Source organism: Miniopterus natalensis, chromosome 1 (genome assembly GCF_054644295.1).
Source record: "Miniopterus natalensis isolate mMinNat1 chromosome 1, mMinNat1.hap1, whole genome shotgun sequence".
NCBI lineage: Eukaryota > Metazoa > Chordata > Mammalia > Chiroptera > Miniopteridae > Miniopterus > Miniopterus natalensis.
Genome location: NC_142081.1, coordinates 99,101,506 through 99,125,912, shown reverse-complemented (window position 1 = coordinate 99,125,912; position 24,407 = coordinate 99,101,506). Strand labels below are relative to the sequence as shown.

The following is a 24,407-nucleotide window of genomic DNA, read 5'->3' as shown; positions in this document are numbered from 1 at the left end:
CGTCCCGAAGGTGAGCGGGAGGAATTTCTTCCCGGAGCTGCCGGCAGCGCGGAACGAGCGCTGGCGAGGAGGAGGACGATCCGCTTCTCCGGGGTTTCCCTGACGCCAGCAGCAGCGCCGGCGCGCTCCCCGCGCCCGTCCGCAGCTCCGGGGAGGGGGGAGGGGAGCGGGCCAGCTAGGCGGCCGCCGGGATTGGAGCGGGGGCGGGCCGCGCGCGGAGCCGAGGGGTGCGGGCGAGGGAGGCGCGCGTGCGCGTGCGCCCCGGGCCCCAGCCCCCACGCCCCTCCTCCGTGGTCTCCGCCCCCCTCGCGCTGGTGTGTGGAGCCGGAGTCGGCGGCGGGTGGCGGCGCCTGGAACCTAGAGACCGGCCCCCCCTTGCTCCCCAGTCCGGAATGTACTGACTGTCCCCTGCTCTCCTTCCTCACCGCCCAGCTGCAGGAGGGAGGCGTCCTCGAGTCTCCCCTCCCGCGAGAGGGGCCGCGCGGGCCGGGCCGGGCTGGAGCAGCGGCGGCGGCCGCCGGAGCCGTGTCTGCAGCGAGGGACTGTCTGAGGCGCGCGGGAGAGAAGGAGGCGAGGGCTCCGCGGCGCCGCCGCCGCCGCCGCCGCCGCCGCTCGCGGGCAAGAGATGGCGGCGGAGCGGGGAGCTCGGCGACTCCTCAGCACCTCCTCCTTTTGGCTCTGTTGCCTGCTGCTGCTTGGGCACCGGGCGCCGGACGCCGAGGCCGCCAGAAGCGGCTCCCCGCCGCAGTCCCCAGGTAAGCAGTGGGCGCGGGTGAGGGTGGTGGGGGCGGGGGCACCGCACCGCACCCGCCTTGGTTGCGGTGTTTTTGTTTAGGATCCAGGAGAAAACGTGCAGGAACTTCTCTGCCTGGTCGTGGCTTGCTGAAGAGAAAGCGGGTCGCGCTGGGTGGGGAGGAAAGTAGGCGGGCGGGGGCGCCACGCCGGGGGTGGGGCGGCCGCGGGGTGCGTGCAGGGCTCCTGGGTCTAGTTCTGCGCTTTGTACCCGGAGGCAGGTTCACCCCTCGCCTCCCTCCCCTCCCCCAGGCTCATCCCACTTGTAAGAGTGGGACATTCTTGTGCTCACACAAGCACCAGTAGAGGCCACTACACACCTCATTTAATAAACAATCGTACGGCCAATTCATTAATTTTCATGAAAGGAAGGAGTGGGGGGGCTTGAACTCTGCCTTCCCTGGCCAGGGACTTCCCGGCTGAAGTCCTAGGGAACCTCTGGCTGATCTTGAGGGACTCCTCGTTGGGGGGCGGGGGTAGAAGGGTGTTGCAGCCCCAAGGCTGGGGAATAAAGGGTGTCAGAGGGGCACAATTACTTCCTCAGTGGTGTGACTTAACGTTGGAGGGCGCCTTGGATAAGGGCTTCAAGTGATTACATATCTGCTAGTGTTTCCGTTATGAATTGCTTCTTTCCTGGGGATTACAACTATATTTTATAGCCTAACTGCTCTTAACCTAGGGAATTGTCTCTAAGCATCGGATTTTAAGTACTTGTACGTTGTTTTCAAGTGGCACTATATAAATATATTTAGCCTCAAAAGCCATTTTCAGGGTTTTAACATATCACAGATTATTGAAATCAGCTGCATTTCTAGTTATTTGGGGGGTGGGGGCAATTAACAAAAAGCCAACCCTGCTTGTAAAGACCTTACAATGTAATTGAGGAGCAGGACATACTCGGCAGTTGAAGGGCAGATTATAATGTAATCTGTTTAAATTGTTTGACCAAGGTGGTGTGTCATTAAACTTGACAAAACTTTCACCTACTTGCTTGATCTGAAATTTTGCATTTGAAAGTAATTTGATCAGGCATAGTGACTACTTCTAGTCATTACTAACCTCCCCATTTATGTGAAATATTTAAAATCACACTGCATAAACTTTCTTTTGATTTTCTTGCAGAGTATAATACATCTCGTGGCTTTTTGCCAATGTTAAAAGCTTTAACCCTAAAACACCAGTGGGTATTATCTAAACAGCTATGTAAACCATAGTGTTTTAGTATCAAACTTGCACTTAAACATTTTGGTCCTGAAATGTAGGTAACTGATCCAAACTTTGCTATTCTGTTGATGGCAAGACAAGTTCTCTCATTCTTAATTTTACATGTAAAGTATTATATATAGTTCATATTATGTATGTTTTAGGTAATTGGAATTTCTGTTTAAAATTTTGTCAGTAATTTTGAAAGTAAATAACGTGCTAGTGATTTTATTACTTAGGTTAATAAAAATAATAAGCAGTCTCTTAGTAAGTGATCATAACATCTGTTTCACCATTGATTCAGTTGATGTGCACGCTGCCTGTATGGAGCTTATAGTCTGGCGTGTGGGTAGGAAAGATAGCCATTCGGCTGCTAATTATATAATTCAGTAGTGTAATAAGCACTGCAAAGGAGAAGAATAGGTTTTGAACAAGTTTGCACTGCAGGAACCTAGCCTAGTCTGGGTATCATTGTGTCTCAGAAGTAGTGAGATCTGACGGGTGAGTAGGCGTGGAGGTGGGAAGGCTCACAACTAATTTATAGCATAGTTGGGTCTGGAACACAGATCTTCTGATTCTTGGTTCAGAGTGTTTTCCACAAACCATTCTGCCTAGTTTCAAAAGCTAAAGGAGTAACTGCAATAAGGGGGGTGGTTGGTCAGTTCTCAGGTAAGTTGCAGAGAGATCAAGGAAATTGAGAACTGAATAAGCAGCGTATGGAACAAGCTGTCAGTAAATCAGGTGTCACCTGACAAATGTGGTTTTATTCATTTGTTTTTTTTTGTAGAAGGGTAGACTCAGAAACCTTTCTGTGGGGCATTAGAGTAAATAGGTGGTAGGGGAATGGAGGTATTTTGCAGTAAAAGGAGGAAAAGAGGGTGTCGGACAACAGAGTAAATGGAATGTTTTTTCAATATTAAGGTAGACCATAGACACGAGGTGGAGGAAAAAGGACTGGTGATAGAAAATGGTCAGCAGTGGTGGAAAGATTAGAAATGATTAGGCACACAACCTGGTTTTAGGAAGAATGAAGGGCAGATTACTGAAAAGATATGTAGGGACCTAGGGAAAGATGACAGAACAGCCTGTGTAATGAAGTCTTTTCTAATCAAAGTGAAGGAATGGTAATGAGGTGGAATTGGGATGCAGGAATGGAGAAGGTTTGGAAGACAGTGTTAAGAGTTCATTTGTAATCAGTTTGAATTTTAAGTAGGTTAGATCAGCTATTTCCACGCTTTCTGCAGTAATATTTTGTACCCCAAGAGCACAATTAGTGAAAAGTTTTAATCCAGTATTGGTTGCTTATGAGTGTCATGAAGTATGTAGAAATGAAAAAAAAAACAAAAAACGCTTTTGTTAGAATAACCAAATATCCCATTCATTGGCTAGATTGCAAGAGTATTTGAGGAAATGCCATATGGTGTTGAGGCTAGCCATGACCTTTACTACAGAGGTAGGTCATATAGCTATACTTCTCATTTAATGTAAGAATTCTCTTGTCAAGGTCCTGCCTAGATAACTCTATCTGCCTTCATCATTTGGTTGATGTTGTGACTCATTACCTCATAAGATAGTCTATTCCTGTTTTGAATAACGTCTGTTAGTAAACTTTGCTTTATGCTGTACATTTAACTTTAATTTTCATCCACCCTACCCTTGAATTTTTTCTTTTGCCTGTTTAGGCATCACCCTATCTCCTGATTCACCTCTTACTTCTCTGATCAATTCTTCACTTGTTTTTCAGGTTTTTCTTTTACCCCCACATTAAATAATGGTATCTAAAGTTGTTCTCATTGTACATTCTACTTGTCTTCAATTGCTCTCTGTGAGCTAATGACTCCCCTAGTCCACTCTTTTTCACATGCCACTCAATAGCTTCACTGAATGGGCACCTTACATTACACAATACCAGAAGTAAATTCATCTTTGCTGCTCTTCCCTCCTGCTTCCTTCAACACCCTTCTCCAGACTATAACAAACCAATTCCTGGCCCAGGGTGCTCACATTGTTTGAATGATTACATTCATTTGTCTTCCTGTGTTACCTGTGTTGGACATCACTGTTTACCAGTCAACCAAGTTGAGATCTAGAAGTCATCCTGGACCCTCCCCATTCCCTCATTCCCATAGCCAATAGTTCTTTTTGATTTTTACCTCCTAGGTATTTCTTGAATTTGAATCTGTATCTTTTCATCATCATTTCCACCTATACTAATAATATTGGCTCCATAATTAGTCTATCTCCACTGTTATCATTTAGAAGTCTGTCCTCCATCTGGAATGAGCTTTCTTATATATTTTTCAGAGCATGCCATTCCTTCTTAAGTCTCTTATTAGAGTTCCATAGCTTGAGTGTTAGAGCCTAAACTTCTTGGCATGGAGATTGTGAGGCCCTTTGTGTTCTTTACCACTGGCCTTCCTGACCTCCAATTTAAAGCCTCACCTCTAGGCACTGCTAATGTGTATCTGGTGTTCCACAGCTCTGGATTAACTGCAGAGCCTCATGTCTCCATGCTGCTTTTTCTTTCTGTTAATGCCACTCCCCAACTTGTCCACTTCTGAAGTTCCTACTAATCTATTCAGTGAATTTTTTACTAGCTCACTCCCCCAAAGAATTAGGGTCATCATTCTTTGTGTTGCCATAGCTTTCTGAGTACTTTTTATCTTGTGCTACTAATTTTCTTGTCTTCTCTGTTAATCTGAACTTCTTGAGAATTTGAACTTCTCTTATTTACCTTCGTATGCCTAGTGGAGCACAACCATCTGGCACAGATTGATAACCAGTTAATATCTGTTGAATGAATGTTGAATTGCCTTTGTTTTTTAACCACTTAGGCCTTACAGCATATCTGATTCCTTTATATGATGACCCTTCATGTGTCTGATGATAAAATTTGTGTGTGCATGTGTCACTCTCCCCTCCTTTCTAAATTAATCACCCTCAATTCCTTCAACCTCTCTTCACATTACTTAGTTTTCTGACCCCCATGCATTGTGAATTTGATTATCCTACTTGGGATATGCTGCAATTTTAGTGTTTATTAGTTTTGTCATCTTTGGAAAGATCAATGATCTTGCTAAGTCATCTGTATACAGGGGCTTATGCCCTTGCTCTGCCTGCCTATCAGGATGAGGTATAACAGAGTTAATAGATTTCCAGGATGAATGCTCAGAGGAGATAAGAAATGTGATTGCTCTTAGTAAACCATATGAAAATTAATAATGTGGTGTTAGTGAAAAAAGACATGATATGGAGGCAGTGGATTTGGGATATGACTTATGGTTCTACACCTCCCCATCTAGTATTGTTGGGGGTTGTCAGAAGAATGACATGTAAAATTGCTTTTAAACTGTAAAGTGCAATATCTATGTAGAGTGGTTTTAACATTTCTTAATGAACTTAAAAATATACTATTATTTTTTTAAAGTATATTTTTTCTGTTGGCTTAAATGATCATTATTGGTTTCTTCTTTATGAGTTTTCTCTATGCTAATAAAAATATTAGGATAACAGTATCATTATGTGAAGGTTCTATTTATCTATTTAATAGTTTTTATTTTCAAACACTTTATTTTATTACTGACTTCTTCATGATTGGGAGGTATTTACCTTGCCATTGGTAGATGTTTTGGCTTCTAGGTAAAATTGTGTCAATAGGGGAGCAGTCAAGGGAAATTACTATAGATTAAGTTCATATTGACCAGAGAACTAAATGAAGTGAGGGAAAGTCTTGTGTTTATGATTTTTAAAAAACAGACTTTGTTGTGGAACACAGGCTTGAAAGATGATATTAAAATATAGCCCAAATTTTGGATTCATTTAGAATGAAAAGAATTTTTTGGCCAAAAATTTTGGAAACATGAAAAAACTTATTTAGATCTACTGGTATAATTTTGGTATATTACTTTCTAGTCACTATCAAAATGGCACGTCAATTTTACATTGTAATCACGGTGTACATACAGCTTTATATATTATGTATGTTATATACATTATGCCCTTTTTCTTTTTTGCCATCATCTTATTTTTTTTTTAATTTTTTAAAATTGATTTTAGAGAGACGAAGGAAGAGGGAGAGAGAAACATCAGTGATGAGAGAGAATCATGGATGGGCTGCCTCCTGCAGTTCCCCTACTGGGGATCAAGCCTACAACCCCCCGGGCATGTGCCCTGACCAGGAATTGAACTGTAACCCCCTGGTTCATGGGTTGACACTCAACCACTGAGACACACTGGCTGGGCAGCCATCATCTTATTTTTTAAAAAATTTATTATCTTTATTGGTGAAAGTATTACAGATTTTCCCCCCTTTTTCCCATCCACTGACCCCCTCCACCTAGCTCCTGCCACCTCCCCAGGCGCTCCCGGCACTATTGTCTGTCTATGGGCTATGCATGTATGCGTATAAGTTCATTGGTTAATCTCTTATTTTAAAAAGTTTATTTAAAATACTTAAATACATGTTTGAAGTAAAACAATATAGAAGTACATAAAGTAAAAAGTTGTATCAATTCTACCAACAAATTTCTTTTTTTACTTATAAATAACCACTTTTCATACTTTTTCCTCTGCATTTATGTATGTTTATAGCTTTATTTTTTTACATATAAGCAGGATCACACTATTGTTCTTTAACTATAGATTTTGTATATATAGGTTTTCCTATAATCATTATTTAAAATGTTTGTATAATATTCCAGTGAATGAATATTAATAGTTGCCAATAAAAGTAGTATTTATTGAACACTCACTGAGCTCCAGCTACTGTGCCAAGCTCTTTCATATGCATTTAATCCCTTATACAACCTTGTGAGGAACATGGTAATATACCCCCCCGTCTACAGATGAGGTCACTAACTTGAGTCTCAGATGTTAAGTGATTTGCTATAGGTCTCACAACTCTTGAGTGGAAAAGTTTGCATTCGAATCTAGGATTTTCCAGGTCTAAAGCCTATGCTTGTTATTATACTGCGTACTGCCTGTAATAATTTATTCTGTTATGGATGTTGAAGTTTTCATTGTTTGCTGTAATAAAGAATGATGTCATAAAGGCCTTTCTCATCTATATTTTGGATTCTCACACATGGGATTATCAGTGAAAAGATAATTTTCGTGTGTATATGTATCCACTTACTGTAATGATATTAAGAGTAATGACATTTAAGAATAATACCATTGACTAGTACTTTTACAACTTTTTCAAGTTTTCACCTTTAATTGTGGACTTTGAGTACTTAAGTCCATTATTTTAAACGCAGGTCCTATTTTTTCCCCCATCATCAATATCTGTTGAACATCTACAGTATACTAGGCACAACAGAATATGTAAGAAAACATTGTCCCTGCTCTTGAGGAGCTTACATTCTAAAAGAAAAAAATATAAAGAAAAAAATATACCCCTTTTATTTATTTTTGTAAAATTAAATTTATTGCAGTGACAGTGATTAATATGAACATATATATATAGGTACCAGGTGTGGGTTTCTTTGTTACAAGATCTGCATATTGCACTGTGTGCCCACCACCCAAAGTCCTATCTTCTTCCATCATATATTAGGACCCTCTTCACTCCCCACCCCCTTCCCTCTGGCAACTACCAGACTGCTGTTTATGTCCATGAGTTTCAGTTGTATATTCCATATATGAGTGAAATCATATGGTTCTTAACTTTTTCTGACTGATTTATTTTACTTAGCATAATATTCTCAACTCCATCCATGTAGCAAATGGCAGTATTTCATCCTTTCTTATGTCTGAGTAGTATTCCATAGTATATCTGTACCACATCTTTATCAAGTCCTCTATCGCAGGCTACTTTGGTTGTTTCCATGTGTTGGCCATTGTGAATAATGCTGTAATGAACATAGGGGGCATATATCTTTGCAAATACATGTTTTCGAATTTTTCGGGTATATACCCAGGGGAGGGATTGCTGAGTTGTATGGTAGCTCTATTCTTAATTTTTTGAGGAATTGCCAGACTGCTTTCCACAGTGGTTGTACCAGTCTACATTCCTACCGGCGGTAAATGAGGGTTCCCTTTACTCCATAACCTCTCTAACACTTGTTATTGCTTGTCTTGTTGATAATAGCCACTCTAACAGGTGTGAGGTGGTATCACATTGTAGTTTTGATTTGCATTTCCCTAATTGCTAGTGAGATCAAACATCTTTTCATATATCTGTTGGCTGTTCATATGTTTCCTTGGGAGAGGTGTCTGTTCAGGTCCTCTGTCCACTTTTTGATTGGGTTGGTTGTTGGGTGTTGAGTTTTATGAGCTCTTTATGTATTTTGGAGAATAAACCTTTGTCAGAGCTACTGTTTTTGCAAACATCATCTCCCATCTGTCTTCTATGTAACTTACTGTTTCGGGTCTCACATTTAGGTCTTTGATCCATTTTGAATTAATTTTTGTACATGGAAACAAACTGTAATCCAGTTCCATTTTTTCGCATGTGGCTTTCCAGTTTTCTGAGCACCATTCATTGAAGAGACTATCTTTACTCCATTGTGTGTTTCTGGCTCTGTTGAAAATTACTTGTCCATATACATGTGGTTTTATATCTAGAGTCTCTATTCCACTGATCTGTGTGTCTGTTTCTGTGTCAATACCATGCTGTTTTTATTATCGCAGCTCTGTAGTATAATTTGAAGTCAGGTGACGTGATACCTCCAACTTCATTCTTTTTTCTCAGAATTGCTTTAGCTATTCTGGGTCTTTTGTGGTTCCATATAAATCTGATGATTTGTCATTCTATTTTTTTAAAAAATGACATAGGTATTTTGATGGGGATTGCATTAAATCTGTAAATTGCTTTGGGTAATATGTCTATTTTAACTATGTTGATTCTTCCAATCCTTGAACACAGGATATTTTTCTATTCTGTTGTGTCTTTTTCAATCTCTTTTAATAATGCTTTGTAGTTTTCAATATATAGGTCTTTCACATTCTTTTTTAAGTTTATTTCTAGGTATTTTATTCTTTTGGTTGCAATTGCAAAAAGAAATTTTTCATTTTGTTTTCTGAAGTTTTGTTGTTAGTATTCAGGAAAGCAATGGATTTTTGTACATTGATTTTGCATTCTGCAGCTTCACTGTGTTTATAGTGTCTAATAGTTTTTTGGTGGCATCTTCAATATACAGAATCATGTCATCTGCAAAAAGTGACAGTTTTATTTCTTCCTTCCCTATTTAGGTGGCTTTTATTTCTTTCTCTTGCCTTATTGCTCTGGCTAGGACTTCCAGAACTATGTTGAATAAAAGTGGTGAGAGTGTACATCCTTGCTTTGTTCCTGATCTTAGAGAAAAAGTTTTCAGTTTTTCACCATTGAGTATAATATTAGCTGAAGGTTTATCATATATGGCCTTTATTAGGTTAAGATACTTTCCTTCTGTTCCTATTTTATTGAGTGTTTTAATCATAAATGGATGTTGTATCTCATCAGATGCTTTTTCTGCATCTGTTGATATGATTTTTATCCTTTCTTTTGTTAATGTGGTGTATTACATTGAGTTACATTTGTTGAACCATCCTTGTGCCCCTGGAATGAACCTCACTTGATCGTGATTTTTTCCCCCCTGACGTATGGCTGTATTTGATTTGCTAGTATTTTGTTTAGGGTTTTTGCATCTGTATTCATCAGAGATGTTGGTCTGTAGTTTTCTTTGTGTGTGTTATCCTTGCCAGGTTTTGGTATCAGGGTTGTATTGTCCTCATAAAATGTGTTAGGAAGTATTGCTGCTTCTTCAGTTTTTTGGAAGAATTTGAGAAGGATAGGTTTTAAATCTCACATTTGGTAGAATTCACTAGTAAAGCCATCTGGTCCTGGACTTATTTTTTGGGATCTTTTTGGTGGTTGTTTCAGTTTCCTCACTGCTGATCAGTCTATTCAGGTTTTCCAGGTCTTCATGATTTAGTCTAGGAATGATATGTATTTGTAGGAACTTATCCATTTCTTCTAGGTTATTGAATTTGGTGGCATATAGTCTTTCATAGCATTCTAGTGTGATCCTTTGTATATCTGTGATGTCTGTGGTGACTTTTCTTTGATTTCTGATTTTGTTTATATAGGTCTTTTCCCTTTTTTCCTTAGTGAGGCTAGCCAGGGGTTTGTCAATTTTATTAATCTTTTCAAAGAACTAGCTCTTTGTTTCATTAATTTTTTTGTATAGTCTTTTTGTTCTCTGTTTCATTCAGTTCTCTAATTTTTATGATTTCCTTTCTTCTAATGACTTTGGATTGCTTTTGTTCTTCTTTTTCTGGTTCTTTAAGATGTGATGTTAGGTTATTTACTTAGGATTTCTCTTGTTTCTTGAGATAGGACTGTAATGATATAAACTTCTCTCTTATTACTGCTTTTCTGCATCCCAGAAGTTATGATATGTTGTATTGTCATTCTCATTTGCCTCTATATATCTATTGATCCCACTTTTTATTTCTTCTTTGACTCAGTCATTTTTTAGTAGTATGTTGTTTAATCTGCATGTATTTGTGGGTTTTGCAGTTGGTTGATAATTTCAAGGCATTGTGGTCAGAGAATATGCTTGGTATAATTTCAGTCTTCTTGAATTTGTTGATATTAGTTCTGTGGCCCAACATATGGTCTATCCTTGAGAATGTTCCATGTGCACTGGGGAAGAAAGTATATAAACTGATGTTCTAGGATGAAAGGCTCTGCAAATGTCAGTTATGTCCATTTAGTCTAGTGTTTCATTTAAGGCCAATATTTCTTTTTTGATTTCCTGTTTGATTGATCTGTCTAGAGCTGTCAGTAGAGTATTAAGGTCCCCAACTATGATTGTGTTTTGATCTCTCTCCCTTTACTTCTGTGAGTAGCTTTATATATTTCGGTGCTCCTTGGTTGGGTGCATATATATAAAGAAGTGTTGTTTTCTTGATGTAGTGTCCTCTTATTATAAAGTGTCCATCTTTGTCTCTTGTTATATTTGTGTTCTTGAAATCTATTTTGTCTGATATAAGTATGGCTACACCTGCTTTTCGGTGCATGTTATTTGCTTGGAGAATCTTTTCCCACCCTTTTACTTGAACCTACCTTTGTCTTTGCAGCTTAGCTGTGTCTTTTGTAGGCAGCATATGGTTGCATTTTGTTTTTAATCCACTCTGCTACTCTATGCGTCTTTATTGGTGAATTCAGACCATTTACATTTAGGGTAATTATTGCCTTATGAGGATTTCCTATAGCCATTTATTTTTCGTTTTCTGGTAGCTCTGTGCCTCCAGTGGTTCTTTTCCTTTGTACTTCTGTCTGTTTTTGTTTAGTCATGTTTCATACTTCTTTGTATCCTCTTTTTTTAAGTTATGTGTCCTGGTTTGGGGATTTTTATGTGTTGTTACCATTAAGGGTTATAAAAAATAAAGTGGCATATATACAATATATTTTTTTCCTTTTGAGTGCATCTGATGTTCATCCTCCTTTGCCAGTTCAAACCGTTACTCCCTCCCCTTTTATGTTTTTGTTGTCACACATTATCACTGTTTATGCTGTAAGTTTTTTGGTGATCTTACTTGTAGTGTTGTGACCTTATGTTCTTTGTTACAGGTAGAATAACTCCCTTGAGTATTTCTTGCAGTGGAAGTTTTCTGGTGATAAAATCTCTTAGATTCTGTATGTCTGGGAACATCATCATTTCTCCTTCATATTTAAAGGACAACTTTGCTGGATATATTACTCATGGGGGTAATTTCTTTCTTTCAGACTTTTGAATATTTGGTTCCACTTTCTTCTGACTTATAGAGATTCTGCTAAGGATTCAGATGAAATTCTGATGTGTTTTCCTTTGTAGATCACTTCTTTCTTTCCCCTGTCTGCTTTGAGGATTTTTTCTTTGTCATTAATTTTTGACAGTTTTATTAATACAATGTGCCTTGGAGAGGGCCTCTTTGGATTGAGGTAACTAGGTGTTCTGTTTGCTTCTTGGATTTGAGGATCTAATTCTTTTCATAGGTTTAGAAAGTTTTCATCCACTATTTGTTTGAATAGGCTCTCTGTTCCTTTCTCCCTCTCTTCTTCTGGAATGCCTATTATTCTAATATTGCTTTTTCTGATGAGGTAGAGCTCTTTCATTTTTCTTTATGCTCAGACTTCTCTCTTCTTCCCTCTATGTCATTTCTAGATTCCTATCTTTGATATCACTAATTCTTTCCTCCATCTGGTTGGCTCTGTTTTCTTTGCTCAGTAGCTCATTCCTAATCTCCTTAATTGCATGATTCATTTCCAGGATTTCTGATTGGTTCTTTTTTAAAGTTTCAATCTCTTTGGTAAAGTACTCATTTTGTTCATTGATTTATTTTCTGAGTGCACTGAATTGCCTGTCTGTATTTTCTTGCATCTCATTGAGTATTTTCAGAACTGCAATCTTGAAATCTCTGTCATTTATATCACATATTTCTATGTGTTCCAGCTTACTTTTTGGGGATATTTCATTTTCTTCCTGATCATTCTCGTTACCATGGTTATTCATGGTATTTGCTACTCTCCTTTGTCTAGGCATGAATATCCCTTCTATAGCAGTGTTCTCTGAAGAGGTCTTTCTACTATTTTCCAGTAGATGTTACTGAATCGCAAGTTTTTTTTACCTCCTGAGGTCTTCCAGATTTGACCTCTATGGTTTCCATAAGACAGTACAGCCATGGTGCTTCGGGGTGGGGTTTGTTTTGCCATCACCATAATGGCTACCCTGTGTCCTGGACCTGTGGGGTCTGGCCCTGAGCACCAAACCCAGGGATCAGTCACAGAGGGAAACAGTGGTCCCACTGCAATAGCTCTTGGTTTACAGATAAAATGTCCCATGACCTGACACCAAGGGCAATGGGTGGTGAGCTTTGGGAGTCCATGGGGTGTCAAGGCTCTGTGGTTCTGTTTCTTTGTCAGAAACACCCCTGTCGAACAGTGGACAGCTGCATGGCAGAACTCCATGCTCTGCTGGCTCAGTCACTGTTCACTCCACTCCCTCTCCTGGACTGGTCCCCTGCAGCTCTGTTCCTCTGGCCAAAGGAAGCACCTGCTACCCCAAGCTTCCTCCCCTCTGCAGGCTGCGCAGTAAGCTTCTGGCTGCAGGGCTACGTCTGAGGGTCATCTGAGCTTTCCTCCCTTCTTGTCTCCCCGCTTATTTGTGGTTGCAGGTTTGATCTCCAGTCGGGGCATGTATGGGCGGCAGCTGATGTTTTAGTGCACGGGTCTCTCAAGCATGTCTCTGTATTGAGTAGGGAATTCCTTGTTGAATTATAGTTGGTTAACTTGTTGAAATTTCAGGGAGAGAGGCCAAGGGGATCTCTCACACCACCATTCCTCTCCTAGGTGATTCTTTACACCTCTTTTAAAATACTATTTTTGTTCAGTGTTTTTGCAAGGTACTGAAGAAATAGTCTGTGGGGCCCTGTTGCTGTTTCTGTTTCATTTTTTAACTGCGGGGCGGGGCTAATTACCCAATTAATAGGTAATCTCAAAGGTCCTTCTCCTGAGTTTCTATAACTCTAATATCTATAAAATTGAGTGGAGGTCATCTGTTAAATGACCTCCATTCAGTTCTAGTAATTCCTCATCTTTTCAGTTTTTGTGATTACCTTTTGTCATTCTTTGAAGTTCAAGTTACTGTACATTTAAAAAAATTTTTTTTTTCTGGTGTAAAGTTGGATATGATTGGGAAAGTCTTTTAAGTTGCTTGTAAATGATTGTATATGATTTTATTTTATGTGTAAAAGTAGCTTTTGGATGATTTAAAGGAACAAAGGTTAAGTGTTAAGCAATTGTGTGATATTTTAAGTTGCATTGTTTTTTGAAATATTAGTTGCTTATTCTTAGGCTTGTAAGGAATGTAAAGTAAATTGACCAGGTTGCAGATGTGGCTGAAATGAGTAGGGTTTGATTCTTCTTTGACCTTATGTAAAGAAAGGAGAGAGGTAGTGGTTATATAGGTTTTATTTTACTGAAATCAGTACTTGTATTCTTGTTAAGGAGTTAACAGTTGGGCAGTTTGAAATTCAGATTGTATCTACTTTTTCTCGTAAAAAGAATGATTAGAAATAACCTTCTTTAAAGTTGTTTTGCAGTGAGAATTTTAAAATTTAATTTTCTGGTCAATTGGGCATTTCTTCTGTAGCCAAAACTAAAAATTTAGGTAATTTTGGCCAGTTGCAAACATGTTTTTTGAGGGATAATTATGCACAAAGCTGTGCACTGTGGAGATGCTAAAATGAATTGGATATGTTTTCTATCCTTAAGAAGCCTTGGTTTCATAGCAGAGATAAGACATACTCATAGATAATAGATAACTTGATCTAGAGGGACAAAGTGTCATTCCTGCTGTAGGTAAAAAAACAAGTTCTGGAATCATTATGTTATTGTTAATCAAGAAAGAGTGTTGCCCTGGCCAGGGTGGCTCAGTTGGTTGAAGCATTGTCCCATACACCAAAAGGTGGTAAGTTTGATTCCCAGTCAGGGTACATACCCAGTTTTCAGATTCAGTCCCATCGGGGCATGTGCGGGAGGTTGCCAATTGATGTTTCTTTCTCACATCGATGTACCTCTCTCTCTCTTCCTTCTTCCTCTTTCTAAGGTAAGTTTAAAAAAAAAGAAAAAAAATAGTGTTGCTTTCTCTCATAGTTTCAGTTGTGTATCTTTAGAGTAATCCTTACTTAACTTTACCAAGGCCGTAGACTGGAATTGACAGAGGAAGTTATTTTTCAGTTCCTCCAAGTGAAATGATTACTGGAATGCTTGAATATATGAGAGTACTAATAATGGAGTCATGTGGGGTGCAGCTACTTCCATGTATTTGGGAAATCCGGAATTGATTGTACGGGTTTTCAGGATTTATTAGGTCAGTAATAGCCAGTAAGGCTTACGAGTCCTGAGCACACTGCATTTAAAAAAAAAAAAATTGTTGAAAGTATTACAGATATCCTGCCCCCCCCCCCATTGATCCCCTCCACCCTGTATCCACCGGCTACTCCCTGAGGCCTTCACCACATTGTCTCTGTCCATAGGTTAAGCATATAAGTTCTTTGATTAATCTCTTCCCATCTATTCCCCCACCCACACCTTCCCTCTGAGATTCATCAGTCTGTTTCATGCTCCTGTGTCTCTGGATCTGTTTTTGTTCCTCAGTCTATTTTGTTTATTAGATTACATGTATGAGTGAGGTCATGTAAAACTGAATCAGTAAGAATCGGAAAACCTGAACAAACTAATAACAACTAATGAAATCGAAGCAGAAATAAAAAAAATCCCAGCAAACAAAAGCCGGATGGCTTCACAGGGGAGCTTTCTAATTCTTTTAAGTTGTAGGGTTAGATAGTTTACTAAAAATTTTTCTTGCTTTTTGAGGTAGGCATGTAGTACAATGAACTTCCCTCTTAGGACTGCTTTTTCTGTGTCTCATAGATTTGGGGTTATTGTGTATTCATTTTCAATTGTTTCCAGGTAGTTTTTGATTGCTTTTTTGATAACCCATTCATTGTTTAATAACATGCTATTTAGCCTCCATGTGTTTGAAAGTTTTTGTGTTTTTACTATAGTTGATTTCTAATTTCATTCCATTGTGATCTGAGATGCTTGATATGATTTCAATTTTCTTGAACTTATAGAGACTGGTTTTGTGTCCTAACATGTGGTCTATCTTTGAGAATGTCCCATGTGCGTTTGAGAGGAATGTATATTCTGCAGCTTTGGGGTGAAATGTTCTGTAAATATCAGTTAAATCCATCTGATCTAGTGTGCCATTTAGTAACTGTTTCTGTTTGTCTGGAATATCTACCCAGTGAAGTCAGTGGGGTGTTGAGTCCACGACTATGACTGTATTGCCGTTGATCTCTCCCTTAAAGTCCTTAAGGTTATTATTGCCAGGTCCTTATTTATTGCCATTTTAATTCTTTATGCCTATGTTTCTTTATTTCTTATTATTACAGCAGTCCCTTTAACATTTCATTTCTTGCAGTGCTGGTTTGGTGGAGATAAACTTCTTTAGCCTTTTTGTGTCTGGGAAGCTCTTTGTTTCACCATATATTTTGAGTGATAGCCTTGCTGGATAGAGTAATCTTGGTTTCAGATCCTTGTTTTGCATTACCTTGAATACTTCATGCCATTGCATTCTGGCCTGTAGAGTTTCTGATGAGCAGTCATCTGACAGCCTTATGGGAGCTCCTTTGTGAGTAACAGAGGCTTTTCTCATGCCTTTAATATTCTCTCTTTGTGTTGAATTTTTGGCATTTTAATTATGATGTGTCTGGGTCTGGGCCTCTTTGGGTTCTTCTTGCTTGGGACTTTCTGGGCCTCCTGAACTTGTATGCCTTTTCCTTGACCAGGTTAGGGAAATTTTTTGCTTTTATTTCTTCAAACAAGTTCTCTGACCCTTGCTTACTTTTGATGATTTTTGGCATTCCTATGATGCGAATATTGTTACATTTCATGTTGTCCCACAGCTCCCTTAGACTGTCCTGTTTTTTAATAATTTTTCATTTTGGATCTCTGATTGAGTGATTTTTTCTACCCTGTCTTCTAATTCACCGATCCGATCCTCAGCTTCCTCTAATCTACTGTTTATTCCTTCCAGTATATTTATTGTTGCTATGTCATTCTTCATTTCTAACTGGTCATTTTTCATAGTTTCCATATCTTTTTCCATGCTGTTGTGCATCCTTATAATCAGTATTCTGAACTCTATATTTGATAGATTGCTTATTTCCATTCTGGAGACTTCTCTTGTTCTTTCACTCGGGGCTTGTTTTTTGTCTCCCCATTTTGTTTGCCTTTTTGGGTTTGTTTCTCTGTTTTAGGTAGGCCTGTTAGGACCCTCAGTCTTTTTGGAAGGTCTATAGTGTAGGCCAGTGTCAAATGCTGTTTGTAAGTGGCCCTGAATACCCACTTTGGAGCTATCAACATCCCACAGGTTGAAGACCCCTCTGTTGGGGCTGGGTGCATTTGGACAGGATCAAGATGCACACCAAAGTCTGCTTTTCGCAGGCCCATGCCTAGAAGCAGATCAGTCAGAGACTTCAAGCACTCTGAGGTCTGTCTCTGCTTACAGGCTGATTGATCTTAGTGTCTTAATGAGCCTCATGCTGTAGAAACTCCATAGGATGGGGCCGATGATTGTTATCAGTCCCTTAATGAGCCTCAGGGAAGAGGTTTTCCAGCAGGGTGGGGCAATTGCTCCCCCACAGGCAAAAACTGCTTGGAAGGTAAATGCCTGTTTGTGAAAGATGTCCTCTGCAGTATGGAGGAATGACCTGGCACAGGAATCCAGAGGGGTGCCCTCTGAACTCTATCTCCAGAGCCCACAATCTTAGATTCTCCTCACACAGCTCCAGTTCCTTCTGCCCTCCCTCTGCTGGATCCCAAGGTGAGTGGCTGCACACAAAACTTTGTGTGTTGGCTCTTTAAGAGGGTGCCTGCATTTCCAGCTGTCTCTCCCTGGCAGACAGAAACTTGGCTGCTTTTCACAGCCAGATGTTATATGGGCACCTTTCTTAGTCCTGGTGTTCTTGGCTGGGAAGTCCAGCCTGGGATTTAGGCCCCAGAGTCCTCAGTAGGAACCACCTCCCACAGCTGAGATATCCCTCCAGACCTTCAGCTGCTGCCTGTGGGAGCCCAGCCGGCCCTCTCATGCTTCCTCACTTTCTTCCAGTTTCTATGAGGTCTCCACTTTTCCTCCTTGGTTATGAGAGTGCTGTCCAGCTCATCTTCAGTTGCAGTTGATTATTCAGGATGGTTTTTCTATATTTTAGTTTTAATTCCAGTTTGGTCCCAGGAGAGTGTCACTCTAGCTTCCACTCAGTCTGCTGCCATCTTTAATCTCCCATAGTGCATTTTTAAAATGATAGTGCATGGAAACTACACAGAATATTTATTTTTCAGCTGTAGAGTAAGTATAAAAATCACTAAGATACATCTTTATCCATAAATTATAATTAGGATAATAGTATTGTTATTTAAAAACTCACGGTCACAATACCAAAATTATAAGTTTTATTTATCACTTTTTATTTACAGCATAACTTTTGGTGTAACAACTAAAATTTGAGATCTTTTTGGTTAATTCTTGAAGCTTTTGAAGTTTGAGGTGGGCTTATTTGTTGTTTTAAATGTGCATATACATATCTAAAGTATAGTGTGTACACTTTTATGGCGCTAACCCTTTCATTAATAGCACCGTGACAACATAGAACTTAACCATTATGCACCCTCATCTCCAGATTAAAACTGAAGACTAGGATATTAAGACATAATTTTCAGTCTGTGAAGTAAATTTCTGAGTCACAAAGGTGCTTGTTTAGAGCCTATGTACCTTTAATTCACAAGCATTTCTAAGAAACTGTGTTTGTATCTGATTTCTAAGCCTATTTCTGAGCAGAGGTGCATAGAAAAACTAACTTGAGACCACCTTCTAATAACAGCAAAGGAAGGAGGTTGAAAATAAACATAAGAATACAAAGGTCTTCACTTAAACAGAAATAATTGTCTCAGTCAGGCTTAGGACTTTCCTTCTCCATCACTGCTAATGGATATTGCCTGCCTCTGCCCTTTCTTTTGCCTCTCATACTATTAACAGAGTTGCTGTCTTGGATCCTTCCTCAGAAATCTCTGTAGTCTCACCTCACCTTAAATTAGTTTGGGTCCAGGTTGACACCTGCAGTGGGAGAAAAGGAGATGTGAATAGGCGGGGAAGTGAAGTGGCCTGGCTGGGTTCCTTGTCTGCTGGTCCCTAATCCTCTAGCCATGGAATTTATCTTTATTAACAGCATCTCTAACCCTGATGTATATGTAAATTTTTTATTTTTAGGTAAAGTTAGTTGTTGGTTTGGCTTTTAAAAAAATTAAAAACATAAAATTTCAAACAGTATGTCAAATAAAAAGTGAGATTATACATTCCAGCCATTTCCCCAGAGATAACCACTTTTACTGGTTGTGGACTTTGTTTTGTATATACCGTTAAATATTTATAATACATAATGTATATAACAAAATTAACAAGTTGGGTTGTGCTGTGCATACTCTTTTCCAACTTGTATTTGGACCTCTTTCCATGTGAATACATATAAGTTTATCACCGCTGTTTTCAAAATCATACATTATTTTATAGATGTATCATAGTTTATTTAAGCAATTCCCTTTTGATGCTCCCAAATTTTAATTGCAAACATGTTCAGTGAACCCACTTTTACAAGTATCTTTGTGCACATGTTCAAATGTAATATAGAATAAGTTTGTAAATGTGGAATTATATTAAAATTTTTGATATTTTTGAATTGTTCTCCAAAAAGCTGACTTATTCTACAATAAATGAGAATGCCTGTTCCCTCATGCCTTTGCTAACATATTAGTTATTTTAGGCTTCTTAGTCTTTGCCAGTTTGATAGATGAAAAAAATGTATCTCTTTAAATTTTATATTTTAAAATGGAGTTCAGTATCTTTTTGTATTTTTATTGATGGTTTATATTGTGTCTGATAATTGTCTTTTCTTAATATTGCTATATCCTTTTTTGAATAAATGCTTCATTAATATAAATAATATATAAGTAAGTATAGGAACAATTAAAACTTCGTAATTGTCACAACTTTCATTGCTGGTTATGGTTTTTAACTTAATGAGAGGTGAACTGAGTAATTGAGTTAGTTTGCTTATCTGACTGCTAACCACTGTTTATGTTGACTTAATATGGATTCATAAACTTTCAAATGTTCTAATTTGAAGGAAAAAAGTTAAATATTTTAATGATTTGACTGAAAAGTAGGAATTGAAACATACTGTTCTTTCAAGATGGGATGAACAATTTTGGTTTAGAGTGAGTAAGATCAGTTAATCAAATACTTGAATACCAGTTTGGTTCAAGGTACTGAGGTATGGTTTAAAGTGGAAAGTGGATTAAGAATGCAGCAGGAAAGACATGTTTGAAGGGCAGGATATGATTTTCATTTTGGGATACTTTGAGCCTTAGATGCCAGCAGAATATCTCTGTAAAGGTATTACAGAATTAGGGCTCAGATAGGAGGTCTTTGGCTAAAAATATAGGTTCAGGAATTACCTGATGGAAGTGATATAGTTCAAGCCATGTGAGTAGATCATGTCACTGAAGAAGGAAAAAGAAAATCTAGGACAAAGACTTGAACATGCTCATAGTTGGGTATCCAAAGGAAGGAAATATTACTCTGTCTGCAGGAGAAGAAAGATACCTAGAATTATTGCTATACAAGGTGATAAAGTTCATTTTGCCTATAATACCTTATTCAGAAACATCTGAATAAGTGGGACAGTGCTAAAGTACTGTTGGTTCTTTTCCTTTACCCCTCCATGCATGCAGTGGGTTACAGTGCTAGGCAGGGAGAGGGGAGGCTTACAAAGACAACTTTGAATAACTCTTTACTTTAAATAACATGTATAATAACTTAATACCCTTCTGGACTGAGGTAAACAATGCATGAGGTAATGTGTTTCCATGCTTAGAGCAGAGCCTGGTTTATCTTAATCATTCATTAAATATAAATTGTTTTTATTACTATTATAAATGAGGAGAAGCTAGCTAAAAGTACATGAAAGTCAGATAATGCTTATATAATTTAGTATATATATTTTATCTCATGGCTGTGTATAATTAGATTGTTAAATGAGTGAGCTTATGTTGAGAAGGATAAGGATTTGTTTAGTTTGGAGTATTTAGTTAAGTTTCTTAGAGGAGATAGAATTTGAACTGGATTTGAAGACATGAGGATGCTTTTTATTTTCATTTTTATTTTTCCAAATGAACTCCAGGATTTTTAACTCCAGGATTTTTAACTGAAATAGTTTGGAGTATTTAGTTAAGTTTCTTAGAGGAGATAGAATTTGAACTGGATTTGAAGACATGAGGATGCTTTTTATTTTCATTTTTATTTTTCCAAATGAACTCCAGGATTTTTAACTCCAGGATTTTTAACTGAAATATGCAATGGAACAGGAAGTGTTTCTCAGAACACCAAAACACTGGCAGGGTAAAATACGAAAATCAACCATTGCATAGATTTTATTTATTTTCTACTTTTTAAAATTAAAAAAAAAAAATTACTCACTTTAGAGAGAGAGATAAAGAGAGACATTGATTTGTTGTTCCACTTATTTAATGCATTGATTGGTTCATTCTTGTGTGTGCCCCAACCAGACATTGAACCCCTAACCTGGCCTGTTGGGACAACATTTTAGCCAACTAAGTAACCCTGCTAGGGCCTTTTATTTTTATTTATTTATTGAATTTATTGGGGTGACAATGGTTAGTAAAATTATATAGGTTTTAGGTGTACAGGTCTATGTCGTCTGTATGTTGTATAGTGTGTTTACCACCCCATCAAGTCTCCTTCCATCACCATTTCACCTTTACCTCCTTCTACCTTCCCCATCCCCTTTACAAACTTTGCTAATCACCATACTGTTGTCTGTGTCTATTAGTTTTTTTGTGTTTTATTTTTTGCTTAATCCTTTTACCTTTTTCACCCAACCTCTAACACCCCTGTTCTCTGACAGCTGTCAGTCTGTTCTCTGTATCCATGAGTGTTTCTATTTTGTTTGTTAGTTTATTTTGTTCATTAGATTCCACATATGAGTGAAATCATATGGTACTTGTCTTTCTCTCACTGGCTTATTTCACTCTGCATAATGCTCTCCAGGCCCATTAATGCTGTCACAGAGGGTAAGAGTTCCTTTTTTTTATGGCCTATAGTATTCCATTGTGAAAATGTACCATAGCTTTTTTATCTACTGATGGGTACTTGGACTGCTTCCAAATCTTGGGTATTGCAAACAATGCTGCAATGAACACAGGGGTACATATACTCTTTCAAATTAGTGTTTTGAGTTTCTTCAGACATATTCCCAGAAATGAAAATGCTGGGTCATAAGGCAGTTTCATTTTTAATTTTTAGACATAACTCCATACTTCTTTCCACAGTGGCTTCACCAGTCTGCATTCCCACCAACAGTGTACAGAGGTTCCCTTTTCTCCACATCCTTGCCAATACTTGTTTGTTGATTTATTGATGATAGCCATTCTGACAGGTGTGAGGTGATACCTCATTGTGGTTTTAATTTACATTTCTCTGATGATTTGTGACGTTGAGTATCTATTTATATATCTGTTGGCTTTCTGTATGTCTTCTTTGGAAAGGTTTCTATTCAGGTCTTTTGCCCATTTTTAAATTGGATTGTGTTTTATTTTTTGGTGTTGGGTTGTATGAGTTCTTTACAAATTTTGGATAGTAACCCCTTATCAGATGTATCATTGATGAATATGTTCTCCCATTCAGTGGGTAGTCTTTTCATTTTGTTGATAGTTTCTTTTGCTGTGCAAAACCTTTTTAGTTTGATGTAGTTCCATTTGTTTATTTCTTTTTGTTTCTTTCTCTCACCTGAGGTGATATACCAGAAAAAATATTGCTATTAAAAATGTCCATGATTTTAGTGCCTCTGTTGTCTTCTAGGATTTTTATGGTTTTGAGTCTAACAGTTAAGTCTTTAATCCATTTTGAGTTTATTCTTGTGTATGGTATAAGAAGGTGGTCTAATTTCATTCCCCCCTCCTCCCCGTATACATCAAATTTCCCACACCATTTATTGAATAGACTATCTTACCCCATTGTATAGAATGCCACCTTTGTCAACTATTAATTGACCATAATGGTGTGGGTTTATTTTGGAGCTCTCTATTCTGTTCCATTTATCTATGTGTCTGTTTCTATGCCAGTACCATGCTGTTTTGATTAATATGGCCTTGTAGTATACTTTGCTATCAGGTAGTTCCACCTTTGTTCTTTCTCAAGATTACTATGGCTATTCAAGGTGTTTTGTGGTTCCATATAAATTTTTGGATATTTTGTTCTAGTTTTGTGAAACATGCCATTAGTATCTTTATAGGAAATGCATTGAATCTATAGATTGCTTTTGGTAGTATGGACGTTTTAATGATGTTAATTGTTCTTATCCATGAACATGGTATATACTTCCACTTATTTTTATTTTCACTTTCTTCAGTTGTTAACAAGTTTTTGAGTACAGGTCTTTTACATCCTTGGTTAAATTTATTCCTAGGTATTTTTTTTGAAGCAATTTTGAATGAGTTTGTTTTCCTGGTTTCTGATAGTTCATTGTTGGTGTATAAAAATGCAGCTGATGCTCTGCTGATGTGGCTCAGTGATTAAGTATCGACCTATGATCCAGGAGATTGGGGTTTGATTCCTGGTCAGGGCATATGCCTGGTAGGGGTTGTGCAGGAGGCAGCAGATCAATGACTCTCTTATTGATCTTTCTATCTCTTACCCTCTCTCTGAAATCCATAAAGAGATATTTTTCAAATGGTTTCTGGATATTTAATTTATATCCTGCTACTTTAATAAGTTCATTTATCAGTTCTAGTGGAATCTTTAGGGTTCTCTGTATACAGTATTATGTCATCTGCAAATAATGAGTTTTACTTTTTCCTTTTCAGTTTGGATGCCTTTTACTTCTTTTTCTTGTCTGATTGCTGTGGCTAGAACTTCTAATACTGTGTTGAATAGGAGTGGTGAAAGCAGACATCCCTTCCTTATTCCTGATCTTAAGGAAAACGCTTGTAGTTTTTGCCCATTGCATATGGTACTGCCTCTGGGTTTGTCATATATGGCCTTTGAGGTATATTTCCTCTATTCTCACCATGCTGAAAATTTTTATAAATGGGTGCTGGATTTTGTCAAATGCTTTTTCTGCATCTACTGATAGGATCATGTGGTTTTTATATTTCATTTTATTTATATCTTGTGTCTCATTTATCACTTTGCAGATGTACTAAGCTTGCATCCCTGGATTAAATCACACTTGATCATGGTGTATGATCTTTTTCATGTATTGCTGGATTCAGTTTGTTAATACTCTGTTGAGGATTTTATCATCTATCTTCATCAGTGAAATTGGCCTATAATTTTCTTTCTCCATATTGTCTTTATCTTGTTTTGAAATTACGATAATGCTGGGCTTGTAAAATTAGCCTGGGAGTCTTCCCTCCTCTTGAATTTTGGAATAGTTTGAGAATGTTAGATGTTAGTTCTTCTTTGAATGTTTGGTAAAATTCACCTGTGAAACCATCTGTTCCAGGACTTTTGTTTGTTGGGAGATTTTAGATTACTGCTTCAATTTCATTAATTATAATCTGGCTTTTTAGATTTTCTGATTCTTCTTGATTTAATTTTGTAAGATTGTATGTGTCTAGGAATTTTTGTTGTTAATCCTCCCTTCCCAAGGATATTTTTTCCATTGATTAGTTTTAGAGTCAAGGGGGGGGGGTAGAGAGAGAGAGAGAGAAACATCAATGTGAGAGAAGAGACACTTTCATCAGTTTCCTACCTCACATGCCCAGACTGGGGCCAGGGATTGAACCTGCCACTCAGGTATGTGCC

At 38.1% G+C, this 24,407-nt stretch overlaps 1 protein-coding gene across 4 annotated transcripts in view; it reads left to right on the top strand.

The window, feature by feature from the left end:
- Positions 1-592: 592 nt before the first annotated feature.
- Positions 593-24,407, top strand: part of NEO1 (neogenin 1) — a 275,123-nt gene continuing 251,308 nt past the window's right edge. For 2 of the 4 annotated variants that reach the window (XM_016201544.2, XM_016201537.2), the window contains exon 1: positions 593-755. In XM_016201544.2, coding sequence (XP_016057030.2) covers positions 626-755 — 130 coding nt within the window. In that variant the 5' untranslated portion in view covers positions 593-625. The remainder of the gene's footprint in view (positions 756-24,407) is intronic. The other 2 variants (XM_016201561.2, XM_016201547.2) reach the window with 1 other exon arrangement.